Source organism: Patella vulgata, chromosome 3 (assembly GCF_932274485.2).
Source record: "Patella vulgata chromosome 3, xgPatVulg1.2, whole genome shotgun sequence".
Lineage (NCBI taxonomy): Eukaryota > Metazoa > Mollusca > Gastropoda > Patellidae > Patella > Patella vulgata.
In genome coordinates, this window is record NC_065881.2 from 71,331,238 (window position 1) to 71,345,132 (window position 13,895).

General features: G+C 33.0%; 1 protein-coding gene across 2 annotated transcripts; it reads right to left on the minus strand.

The window, feature by feature from the left end:
• Positions 1-214: 214 nt before the first annotated feature.
• On the minus strand, positions 215-13,693 carry LOC126814655 (lipid scramblase CLPTM1L). Of its 2 annotated transcripts, none has more exons than XM_050539953.1 (17): positions 13,549-13,693; positions 11,701-11,912; positions 11,205-11,305; positions 10,604-10,793; positions 10,175-10,302; positions 8,543-8,615; positions 7,590-7,707; positions 6,942-7,036; positions 6,366-6,554; positions 5,400-5,465; positions 4,572-4,622; positions 4,118-4,200; positions 3,315-3,349; positions 3,048-3,103; positions 2,757-2,801; positions 2,226-2,341; positions 215-1,695 (listed from the first exon to the last, which is right to left on the minus strand). In XM_050539953.1, the coding sequence occupies exons 2-17, from the start codon at positions 11,848-11,850 to the stop codon at positions 1,602-1,604; spliced, it is 1,590 nt and encodes a 529-aa protein (XP_050395910.1). In that variant the 5' UTR covers positions 11,851-11,912; positions 13,549-13,693; the 3' UTR covers positions 215-1,601. The 2 variants fall into 2 exon arrangements, with proteins under 2 accessions (XP_050395910.1, XP_050395911.1); XM_050539954.2 differs by having other exon boundaries at positions 13,487-13,616.
• Between the last annotated feature and the right edge of the window lie 202 nt (positions 13,694-13,895).

Consider the following 13,895-nt stretch of genomic DNA (forward strand, 5'->3'; position numbering starts at 1 on the left):
TTGCGCATATCGAATTGTAATTTCCTGAATTATGGCCCTTGATTATAGGAAAAATCACTTTCTTGTTAGCTGTTCTCTATCCATCTCTCGAAAATGTGGGCGTATCCGCTGGTTTATAGAAATGCTGGCAGGAAGTTATTGAAATGTGTGTTATAGAAATTGTTACAATTCTGAGTTAGACAATCCTTCTTTAAAAAAACAACAGAAAAAAATGGAAATGAAATATTTTTATTCTATAAAACATCAGACAAAACCATGTAGAAATACATAAATCAAATATACAATAAGTTTAAAACTTCTATACAATTTAAAAGCTAAATATAAATTCATTTTAATTTATTCCATTTCTAAATTATCAAGTCTTTAACTAAATGGTCATATTTCTGGTCCCAGAAGTTTAATTTGGAATCAACAAAAAACACATAAAATATCTCTAGCCCTGAAATTCACAAAATCCATATTTTCATTAACCTCCACCTTATAAATTATTTCTGCTATTTGGATTAGACATATTAGCTAATTGTATACTGAAATTTATAGGTATGTATTGGATGATTTGTCTTTATGTAATTCAAGTCTCCGAGCGTCATTTGAGGGTTTGTTAATATCTGGCCAACTATAATATCCAAAAGGAGTATCAATCACAAAAAGGTTCCATTCCATTCAGTATTTACAGAGATGTGATCAATTGAAAATTTCGTAACAATCGCAATCCTCTTCAGACGATAAAAATTGGATATGGTCAAACTGAACGTAAACCAAAACTTCCATAATTGACCAAAGATGTGGTCAACATTTATCGAAATATATATTTCACTGGATTCTTATCAAATAACAAGTATTTAATTGATGGTTCTGATTTTCTTAGGGCAGTTCTATGGTTAAATAATCAATTTTAGTACCTTTTGATGTTTGAGTATTTCTTGAAAAATAAAAAATGAGGCCTATTTAAACCAAATTTAAATTTAGATATTATATGTACATTGAATGTAAAATTTGCTGTATTATTTAAAAAAAATAATAAAACAAAATTCCTATTTTTATAATTCATTATTCCTAAATATACATTACTCATGGTCACAGCTCTTTGTCAACAAAACATTTCAGATTGGCATATTTTACATTTCCACTCAAAAATAAAACTGAAAACCTTTCATTTTACCCTTGTTTCAATATAGAAAATTTTCTTTCAAAGTCATTTGAAAATAAAATGAAAAACTGTCTTGGATTTTTAGCCTTTAAATTTCAATGTCTGTTAAATTTGAATTAAAGTGACAAAAAGACAAAATTCAATGATCTATTTTATCATTTTATCTACCATTTCATAGCTCCAACAAACAATGACTCCAAATGGTGACTCATAAACCGACAGTGTATATGTTAACATTATATTAATCAATCTAAAACAATTTCATGTAACAAGATATTACAAAACAAATTAACACAAAATATTTGACTAGAAAATAATTTTGTGGGCTTTTTTCAAAATGGGTATCAATTTTTCTTTTTACGTTTTGTCAAATTAATATTTTTAAATAATCAAAAAAAAACTCACTCCCCAATCCCACACTTAAATAATGAGACAGACATCTAATTACATGTTATTTGGTCTTTTTACTTTCCTCTTTGTCTTTCTTTTCCTCTTCATAAGACATCCCGAATTCATTAACACGAGTCTTATCAACTGGATATAACCTGCAATAAATTGAGTATTATTTGGTTGAGCTGATATAAAATTATATTCGGTTTTCCGTCCCATATGAATAACTAGACACTGTCCTTGCCAGGCCCCCCCTCCCCCGTCCTGCACCCATTGACAAAGGGAAACTTTCAGGAAACTTTCTCGACTAACACCAATTGGTGAGCTTGCATCCTGCTCACTCAACCACTGCGGCTCTGATTCAAATAGTGTTGCCAGACAAGAAATATTTATCCATCCAGCAGCATTTCAGGGATAAAATCGAAGGGTGAATCTGAAATTACAACTAGCCAAACATTCTTGACAAATTTATAATTATTAGATTATTTCTGCTAGTGTTGGAAAGTATACAGAATATTTTATCAGGAAGTATTTGATCATGTATCTGATCACATTGACTGTATGAGCAGGAAAGCCTCCACGGGCCACTCTAAAGAATATTATGAAAAATGTCAATGTGAAAGATTATGAACAGTTTCCATAAAATTAGCGTTTGACTAGTTTGAGGTAAATTTAGGTTACTTACCATCTTTGATATAAATACACTAAAAATACTAGATCGTCACGGAAACAGGCTAATCTGTGAGCTGTTGGCATAGTGATAATAAATGCGAATATGTCATCAATAAATGTGTTGAAAGCCTGAAAATAAGATTGCATACTTATTAAAATGGATGATTATGAAAATAGTACTGAAATAACTGGTAGATTTGCAGACCTGTCAACTCTACCGCATCACGCTGTAAAGTCCCACAAAAAGGTCTCATGTATCGTAATAGATTTCTACCACAATGTGGTTTAACGTCCACTTGACACAAACTAGGTAATTTCGGGACTAATATAGGATTCAATTTGATTTCAATAATTCACTTGAGCGTAGGAGTCTTTAGTAGTGTTAGGAAACCGGAGGACACAGAGAAAACCAACAAGGTTGGAGAGGCGAACCTACTCCTTGTCACGTACAATTGGGGAATCGAAACCACGCCAGTTGAACAAATCTGAATAATCTCCATCCAAGTAAGTCAGCAACATATCTATCCTTTAAAACAAAACTTACCTTATACATAAAAGCTCTCCATGGTAAATGGGCCACTGATTTTAACTGAAATAAGAAAAACAGTTGGATATTTTATCAGGATATTTTATATTATTTAAATGTTTTTTTAATGTCACTTATAAATTGTCTGCGGATCGGGGTGGTTCACTGTGGATTCTTGCGCCAGCAGATTAAGTTACATGAAATTTTATTTGAGCCATTGACAAAAATAGGTTGCCAGGCTACAAAACACACACACACTCAGCTGCTTTAATAAATTACTGTCCTAGACATATTTTATAATATACTTACTTTATAATTAACAAATAGTTGAGGTAACATAAACAAAAAGCCAAAAGCATAAACACCTGTAATAAAGAATCAGTACAATTAAATACACAAAAAGAGTACACAAGAAAAAAAACAATGAACGCTTCAGAATAAGAAATACAATATAAAATCTGCAATGGCTTGAGTTCTCTGTAAATACAAAGACATTTTTTTTTTCACAAAATTGTCGAAAGATATCAGTTTTTAATGTCAAACATATAGGGTTTTTTTTATAATAAACTTTCTTACCATTAACAAGACTTTGTAAAACCCAGGAATACCAGCTGAAGAAAAGGATAATAAATAATTTAGTATTCCAATATATAACTGGTTTTATGTAAATTATATAAAACATAAAACAAAATTGTCCCGATATTTAAACTTTGCCCGAGCTTCATTACTTTTCCATTGGCATGGAAAATGAAAGTGACGAATGAAGTAGGGTTTTCTAAAAAAAAAAAAAAAAAATTAGGTGTGCGGTATTATCTACTAAGAATACAGGGGATTAATTGAACAATGAATTATCTTTTCAAAAGACAACAAAACCCCCTATTTGGTCATTTTGATTTCCGTTATTAAAGAGACCCTGGCACTTTGAAGATCTTGTCTTATCTTAAATGAATGTAACACTATATAAAATGAATTCCATTGTAAATTTATTTTCTTGTTGAAAGGGATTATATCCTTTTAACATTAAGTTTATAATAACTAAGAAATGGTTAGAAACTATAATGATCTGATAATGAATTATAGAGCATACTTTTTTTCAAATAGTCAAGTATATATTTATCATGTCAAGATGACATCAATAAAACTTAATATTGGTTGAATACATTTCTTAAAACACCATTCTGCACCAGGAGGGGCAGTGAAGGTTTTAGGTTGGGGCACAGTCTACAGCAGGTATTTTAGAGCTATAGTTGGCAACTTTTTTTTGGGGGGGGGGGGGGAGTGGGGCCTGATCTGCACCATTTAATTCAAAATCAACCCGATTTGAAACTTATTCAACTGATTTCACATGCAACTTCCCAAAAATAATTGTAAGCATTTACCTTCTATGCTGGACATATAATAAAGAATAGCCAGCACCTAGTATACACAACGGATATAAAACATACAATAAATACTTCATCGCCTGAAAAATAAACAAAACAAAAAGAGTAATATAAAGTAAAATTGTGTCAAAATTATTGGAGAACGATGACTGTGCTTCCTCTACTCTTATAACAAACACTTATATAAGACATAAGATATAAGTATAAATTGATAATCTAATTTTGTACCTATTGACAGACAAGTTTTAAATCATATTAACAGTTGCTAAGGCAATGCTGATTGTTATATTCACTGATTATTCACAGATCAGAGTATTAAAACAAGAATGTTTTGAGTTGAGATTTAAAATGGTCTGCTTTTTTTAATTGTTTTATTGACTGTGGTAGTTTATTCCACAGAAAAGGTCTAGCAAAGCGAAATTTTTAAGTTAATAGTTTGTGTTATATATACCTGAGAATCAAAAGCTTCAGTTTCTTTCTCTCTTGCATCTTTTTCACCAAACTGTAAAATAAATAATATATAGTATTTATGGAAGCTCATAGTGACCAAGAGAGAGAGAGAAATGGGGTTTAACATCCACTCGACACAAACTAGGTCATTTCGGGACTAACATATGGTTTAATTTTTTATTTACATAATTCGCTTGCCCGTATGGGTCTTTAGCAGTGGGAGGAAACCGAAGGACCAGGAGTAAACCCATGAGGTTGGACAGGCGACCCTACTCCTTGCCACGTACAACCAGGGATTCGAAACCACGCCAGTCGACTCAACGACAGACTTTATGATACAGCGCGCACGCTAACCATTCAGCCATCCAACCCCCCTCATAGTGACCAAGAGGGAAATAATAATAATTAATAATGTAATAATAATTTATTCATTTACATAGCACAATAAAATCCAGCTGCTCTACAGAGCTTTACAAAGCTTATAGATGTCTCACAATAAGTGAAATGGTGTTTAACGTCCTACTTCTTCACCAAATGTGCTAATGGGCTACTGAAGACTGACATACGTCATGCAGTGTGCCATGAAAAAAATTTTGCAGGATTTTGTCAAGTTTCAACTGCCAGGGATTCTTTCACATACAAGTTAACCTGAACACAGGAACACTTTTTCGTACAATCCAAACAACAAGATTCAGTTCCTTGCATAGCATTAAAGATAGTTGATGAAATAGCATAAATAGTTAATTCGCTCCAATGATATATCATAATGAAAGATTTCTTCTTCGTTAATAGTTTATCAGTCTGTAATTAATGAAGCCATTATATTTACCTCGAAGCTAGGTATAATTCCACTCCATACTACTTTGATTTTAAAAGCTTTCTTTACTTTCCACACCTAAAATAAACACATCAACTTATTGTTGGCAGTGCTATTCAATTATACATATCTTAATTACAAGGCAGAAATATTAAATTGTTAAAGATACATTCCCATGAAAGTATTTATAAGGTAGTTATTTCCAGTAAAAGGGGGGGGGGGGAATGTGAAATATAGAAGAGACAACCAAATCTTACTAGAAAAATACTGGATTCCCTGAAGAACATCAATGATGTGCATACAAGGCAAAAATGTGAGGCAGTTTGTCTTCTCTGATATTTAGGGTAAATGGACAGTGACTAACAACAAATACAAGCTAATAGTGGATTCTCACTCAATCAAGTCACATGATAAACAAGGCTGATGTGTCACGGCATGGGTTAGTTTTTTCTGATTAAAAATTTGTAATAGAGATTTGAAGCAAACTTTTGATAGATAAATTAGTTTGAATATATATGCGGAAAGGCATCTTTAAATTGTTAATAACCAATCCTAAGTTCAGGCACCTGAATTCTTAATCAATAATCATTATCTTTATACATATAGCATCCAATCCATTGTGAACTTGGAAAAATATGAAATTGGCTTATCTGTGTACCAGGTATCCTGCTGTGGGTAACTGATATTATTCAGAGGAAATTTCAGAACTAATTATATACACCAGTAAATGGCTATACAACAGTTTGCTTAAACAGGTGTCCTTCGACTCCCAAACTTTTTACTGTCAGGACTATGAACTAGTAAAATAAGCATGGATTGGATTTATTCTCAGAAATTTATGATGATATAATGGCAATACTCTGTATCAAGTAATAATTTGAAGTATATGAAAGCTTTATTGATTAAATACACACTGACACTTTCATTTCATGAGAAATAATTTATTCTTGTTTATATACAAAAGTAGGTAAAACTCACCTCAATTAAAGTTCCAATACCAGCGGGTATTAGAACTAATAAGCTTGTATTTTCATCCATTAAATACATAAATATAACAATAGTAGATACACATCGCCATATAACTGCTCTTGATGATAATCCTACCATATCTTTTCTCTCTTTCCAATAACTTATTTCATTTTTAAAAGCCAGGAAATCAAACAGTAGCTGTAATATAAATAGGACAAAAGAGAATTAAGAAAAATTATATATCTAAAAACTTTGCTAATGCAGGATGGGCACTCAAAGCACGAGATAATGATATAGACATTATGTGATATCACAATTAAGGCTTTGCATCCATGAAATTGAATCACAATGTCATTGTATTAATTCATAATAAAAATTGACGTCAAACGAGGTGTTGAATTTCTCTGTTTAAAAAGCTCAATGTGTATGTATATACGCCAAAATGACGATAGAGACCATGCGGGAGGGGGGGGGGGATACATTGTTTCGAGAACCTGGCAAACCCCCTCCTGCAAAAATTCCTGGATCCGCCCCTGTACAACATATCAAAAATTGATCTTCTTCCATATTTAAAGTGTAACTTACATGAAAGACAGCTACAGTAAATGTTAATATTAAGAAGTAGAAATTTGTATCAGAAAAAATCCCTTTAATTTCATCTGTATCTTTCTCCGTAAAACCTGTATATACATTACATTGATAAATGTTTGATATTTTCTTAACTAACTAATAACTATGCATAAAATCAATGGGTGCCTCTGAATTTGAAAAGGATTTCTCTTTAGGACTAGTGGAACAATGACAACAAGTTTTTAAGGAGCGGCACTGAATTTTGCTAGTGTCAAATGAATATTTTATGCCAAGGTAAAAAAAAGTTTATACGAGCTAGCACTAATAAGTTTTAGAAATGTCAGCAATCAAACAAAGACCAGTTTGGGTATCTTTCAACAGTAATAGGAACTATTATATGTCAGAGTGAACAACTAGAGTAACAAGCTATATTTCTGAGATATCTTCAGTCAAAGGCAATAAATATGTGAATCAGGCCACACAAAAAAAATATTCTGGTTCTTAAACAATCCTTTTTAAAAAATTAATGAGGGCCGGCGATCTACAAACATAAAAAAACATAGTATATCTTCTTCAAGATAAAACAAACAATACTATTCATTATTTTCAAGGATCTGATGAACATATTATATGTACTTATGACTTTATTAAAATTAGACTTACCAAGTCCTCGTAACATTTTAAATGATTCCAAGACATTTGCCCACATACGCAATTTACCCACAGATATAGGAGTATAAGTAAGAGTTAATGGTAATGTTGTAGTACTTGAATTTACTTCCTGCAATATAATATTTATACAATCAATTCAATTTTAATGTCTTTGTCACATTTTGATTGCTTTCCTAATGGTAACAAAAAAGGTAACAAAGAGTGCAAGAAATTGTGTACACTGTTTACTCTAAGAGTGTTTAACGTCCACTCAACACAAACTAGGTTATTTTGGGACTAGCATATGGTTCAATTGTATTTCAATAATTCGCGTGCGTGTAGCTGTCTTTAGCTGAGGGAGCAAAAGCGAGAGAGAGAAATGGGGTTTAACGTCCACTCGACACAAACTAGGTCATTTCGGGACTAACATATGGTTCAATTTTATTTTAATAATTTGCTTGCGTGTAGGGGTTTTTAGCAGTCGGAGGAACCAGAGTATACGGAGAAAACCCACGAGGTTGGACAGGCGACCCTACTCCTTGTCACGTACAACCGGGAATAGAAACCCCACCAGTTGACTCAATGACAGACCGTATGATACAGCGGGCACATGCTAACTATTCGGCCATCCAACCCCCCAGCTGAGGGAGGAAACCAGAGAACCCGGTTAAAACCTACGAGGTTGAACGGGCAACCCTACTCCTTGTCACTTTCAAGCGAGGTGTCAAGTGGACGTTGAACCCCATTTCTCTCTCTCTCTTTACAAAATTGTCGTTCAATGGAACAGAATGAGGTTTAACATGACAGCAACATTTTAGTTTGATAATTTTCAGATAAATCATAGAATTCTTATTTCTAGTTATATTTTCTTCAAAAATCTTGATCACCAAGAACCAGGGTTCCAAAAATATCAAGACCCAAGAATCCGCATATTATATATATACCTTTGAAATTACTATACTTACTAATAAATCTTTGGTTCTTAAAGATAATTCATCTATATAAACAATAGGTAAATATTCACCAGCACGTGTTATTCTGAAAATATATACAGTATTATAATTTAAAATAGATACGACGCCACCCTTTGATGTTGGCATAACAATATTTAAAAAAATGTATGGGTAAGGCAACTTGCCAATTGTACTGGATGAAATATTGGACTCGTGTGACATATTTCATTGAAAAGAATGCGCGGGATAGTAACGCCTCAGTGGTATTTCAATATATTACCCAATGTCTAAGCTCGAGTCCATTAAACCACACTCGTACAATATTTAGGGCATTCCCAACAAAATACTACACAATGTACATTTGGATATAACTACTTCTCTGTTATTCAATGACACGAAGGTGTATATGGATATAACTACTTCTCTGTTATTTAATACCGGTAACACAAGGTGTATTTGGATATAACTACAGTGCACTCTGTCACATCCGACCTCTGATCACTCCAGCACTCTGTTACATCCGACACCATTTTCATGTCCCGATTTATTTCCTTAATACTTCAGCCCAAAAATCTCTGGGTAATTCGACCTATGTACGTTTCGGATTACGACATCAATCAGCTGTCCCGTCATACAATTTCCATTGAATCGACACCGTATAATCCGGCCTTCAATCAGTGGGTGTACTTACCAATCAATTATCCGTGAGATTAAAACTGGATGGGTGTGAAGCCACAAAAGATTAACAAGCAATCACCAATCAATTATCTGTGAGATTAAAACTCGCTATCGTTGCGCATGCCGATTGAACCTGAATAACCTATAAGTTTGGTCACCCAACAGATCTCTTCGAACCGTGTGACGACGACCCGGGGATGCTCGATTTACGGTCCGGAACGTCCCGAATTGACAGAATTGCAATCAAGTGACGCAGAATTCAGTCCTGTCACAGTTCTGTCAGTCCCGACGACGGAGGTGGTGTGAGTAGAATTGTGACGTAATTAAACACGACGAACAGGTTTCAGCTGCATGGTTGGATGAGATATTTATATATCCAGTCGATGCATGCGTTGTAGCCCGAAGTACCCATTTTCACTCGATTGTCACTATTTTTGGGATTGAGAGAATTCAATTCAGGATGTTCAATCAAGTACGCCCAATGAACACGTGATAGCAAAGACAAGAGTGCCATCAACTGAAGACGGCGAAGAAGATAAATTAACGACAGGCTTGACCTATTCAATATGCCTACGCATGTTAAATGAAATAAAAATTAATGTAATAAAATTTTGAATGTACAGAAAGGTTTATCATTTTTAAAGGGAATAACATTCTGGTGATTCGAAGTTCTATGTTCAAAGCTACATTATAATAACACTTCCGGTTTTCGAAGTTACAATATTTTCGGTTTTGAGAAAACTGGGTATTCCGACACTCTGCGTAATCCGACATATTGTAACGATCCCGTACGATGTCGGATGTAACAGAGTGCACTGTACTTCTCAGTTATTTAATAACACAAGGTGTATATGGATATAACTGTACTTCTCAGTTATTCAATAACAACTAAAAATTATGACCTGTATGTGTAACAAAACATTGTTATTAAAAGCAGAAATCTATCAAATTAGGTATAAAACTTACGTCATATATCTAAATATTTCTGCTGGTATACTAAATCTATCAAAGGCTATAGTATCTTCCATAACACTTATTGTTAATTTCTGTCTCCAGTGAGTAACTGGTCTACCTTGTGTATTTGATTTACTGCTCTATAAATATAAATTATACATTCTCATCGATCACTTATAAATATAAATAATACATTATTTTTTACATTTTGGTTTCTGACTTGCATACGTAAAGGTATGTGTTTTCGATCATATGGTCTGACAAGTGGCGTGGATTTGATTAATCCAAGGTCCCCTTGGTTCCACCCCACTGCCAAAGACACCTGCAAACAAGCAAATTACTAAATGCCATTCAAAGAATATAAAGCAAATTACTGAAATGTATATAATATTAGTCCCAAATGACCCCATTTCGCTCTATCTATACATATATATCACATACCTTATTATTGTCTCTATCTTGTAAGAGATTAATAAACTGTGCCTGGGGTAACATATATGTTGTTAAAGCTGTATACCGATGAGTCACATATTCTGTTGCAAAAGGATCAGCATTCTTTGGCAAAACAAAAACATGGACATAAAGGGTTCCATTTCTTCTTGTTTTATTAGGAATAGAGATATTAAAATTCCTGTAATAAGAACAAAGATACAATGTACTGGTTTTGTAATTACCGGTAGCTAAAAAAAGTTTTGTCAAGATTTTATTATTAAAATTTTGTGGTTTTAAAATCGTTTACTTTAATATCGTTTATCACTATCTTTTAGATCACATCCAATTCAGGACTTACAAAATGAATAAATATTTGAATGTCAAAATTTTGAAATGGGTGCCATGATCCAATTCTAAATAAATCTGTTATATTCTTTCCATTTTGATGCATGTCAATAATGTAAAAAAGAATCATCATACTTCTGTTGTTTCCTTCTGATACAGAAAATAAAGATTTTTAAAAAAGACTATTTGATTGTTGTCTGTATTGCAGAGGTCTGTAGTTGATATCCATTAGAGAATTTTTTCCTGACAAAATATATAAAACTACCTTTCTTCTGTTTTGTGGATGTCAAAATTATCATTTTTCCATACTAAAGTTAAATCTGTTTCACTGATTTGAGTTTGTTTTTTAGAGGTATAGACTTGCATCTGAAACAATAGAAATTAAAAACTAGATAAAATAAGATTGACTGACTCTCGAGAGCTATCATTAATTATCACTTATTAATAACATGATAATCAATACTTTCTTTGTTTTTTACTTTCCAATTTAATTTGGAAATTACTATAATCAATTCATCAGTTTTCACCAAAGATTTTTGCATACAATCTGCAGGGATATTCTGAATAATTTGGTAAGTCTACTACTATGCATGTATGACAATAAAAATTATGCTCTAAGTCTCTAAGTACCTGTATTACCTTTGATTTGATGAATGACGATTTTATTTTTTTTCACCAAAATGATAGAAACAAAGTCTGAGCCCAAGCCTCAGATTCCTTATTTATTTATAACATTTATAAAATTATTGTCAGTTTATTACCTCTAGTTTATGATTTCTGGCAGCATAAGCCTTTAAGCATTGTCCCACTGTACATGGTTTTGGGTTAAAGAGTTGATATAAGACCCAAGTGGAATGAGCAATATAAGCAAATACAACAGCAAATAATATATACGTCAAAGAAAACTTCATCTCTTTGGGTTATTTAACTCTTCCTTGCATCAGTCTTCCATACTGTTTTAGAATACTAATCTCTGGTAAAAAGAAAATTAGCAGTAATTAATTACCTACTTATAACTGTTTAGCTTTCTGCAACAGCCGGGGTAATGAAAAAGGCATAAACCATGCAGAATGCTGCAACGGAAATTTTGCACGGACATTTGCACTACGACCTATTCTTATTTCAATTTCCAACTGATAAGGGATCTTCAATGAAGTACCAGTGGCATACACAGGGACACATTTTTTCATGCCATCCGAATGACATTTTTCATTTCCATGGCAGGCTCTCCATCCTAGACTAAACAAATCCAGAGGAACTCTCTGCAAACACTGAACCTCCTGGTCATGAGCAAGCACCATACACGACACTGAGACACTTAAATTTTACAAAAGGAAGGTAAGGCAACTTGTTGGTGATCGTCCTTTTTCTTTTCCAAAATGAATATACAGGACACGCAATACTTCAGGAATAAAGCTTTTATTTCATGTGAAAACATGACTCATCTGCTTATAAAGCTGCTGATTGTCATTTGCATTGTTTAGATTAATCATTTAAACTAGACGAATGACATTATTGCAGACCATTACAATTCGGAAAACATCTAAATCAAAATGGGTTGTAAACTATAAATGTGAGGAAGAGCACATGTGTGACATTGTTTACAGAATATTCACAATGTCTCCACGGTTCGCACAAGCTTATGAATTTCGTAGTCTAGATACATTTTGGCACTTTTACCATTGATTTTAAATATCGTAAGTAGTGCTGGGTATTGCCACTGCTGTCACAATACGATAAGTATTGCGATTCAGGTGCTACGATGCAAAGTCGTATCACGATTCATAACCAGGTCAATATGTACCAAGAAAATTGATATTTTTAGTCCTGCCGATGTCTAACAAATAAAACTGTTTTAAATCATGATATCGTGTAGATCAAAATAAGGACCAAAACAATTTCAGAGTGTTATGTACCTATGGATAATCTGTGACATGGATAATTATGAGTGACGTACAGGTTACTTACTGAAGCGACAAAAAATATTTTAAAAAAAAGAATCACAATACATCGATTCAACGATATTTCGTGCCAGCACTATTATGCAGAGGAGGGTAAATTTTGAAAATAAAAAAAAATATTGGTTGGATAGAAATTGCTGGGTAGGCGGGGACGATCACCAACTAATTTTTTATGTCGCCCAACTCTTACGACATATTTAACTGTACAAAAGTTTAAATGATTTTGAGTCATTGAGATGTGCCTTGCAGAAATATCTAGACCATATAGGCTCTATGAGATGCTGGCTCAAGTAAGACAAGGAATTAAGAAAGTATCAATTTATTCATTGATATACATATCACCAGTTTACATTAACTGTGAACTACAAAAATGGAACAGGAAGGAAAACTATAAAGTCTTGTGTGACTGTGTGTCAGCTTTAAATGAACAGGCTAGTAGTATTTCCACATCCTTTTCCTAACATCCTTTGATTTGAGCGAAAACTGATTGACGAAAAGTTTTAATCGCCAATGTTTTGGGAAGACAGCTAAAATAAACAAATACAATAATATTCATATTTCATAACAACTATAAATGCAGTATTACATAATATATAATATGTAAAAATCTCGGTCTCCAAGGATGTAGAAGAATGAGTTTACACTCACAGAAGACAGAAATATTATATTTATTCTTTTTTTGCCTTCACACACTGACTGTTTCAACGTTTCAATCACAAAAAAATGTCATCAAGGGAAACCACTAAAACCAACGTAGTCTTGATTCTCCAGTACACAATGACTATGATCCCAATAACTTCGAAACTACATGCTGCAATCTGTCAGTCAATTTGATTGACAGTTCGATATACGGCCTTGATATTACTTTTAGTTGTGGTTAAAATGAGAGTTTGGATCTCCCTGCACCCGTTTCTTATGTTTATATCTTGTAAAAATTTTCTCCATTAATTTCCATACTTGAATGTTAATATAAATGATGAATATTATCTTATATC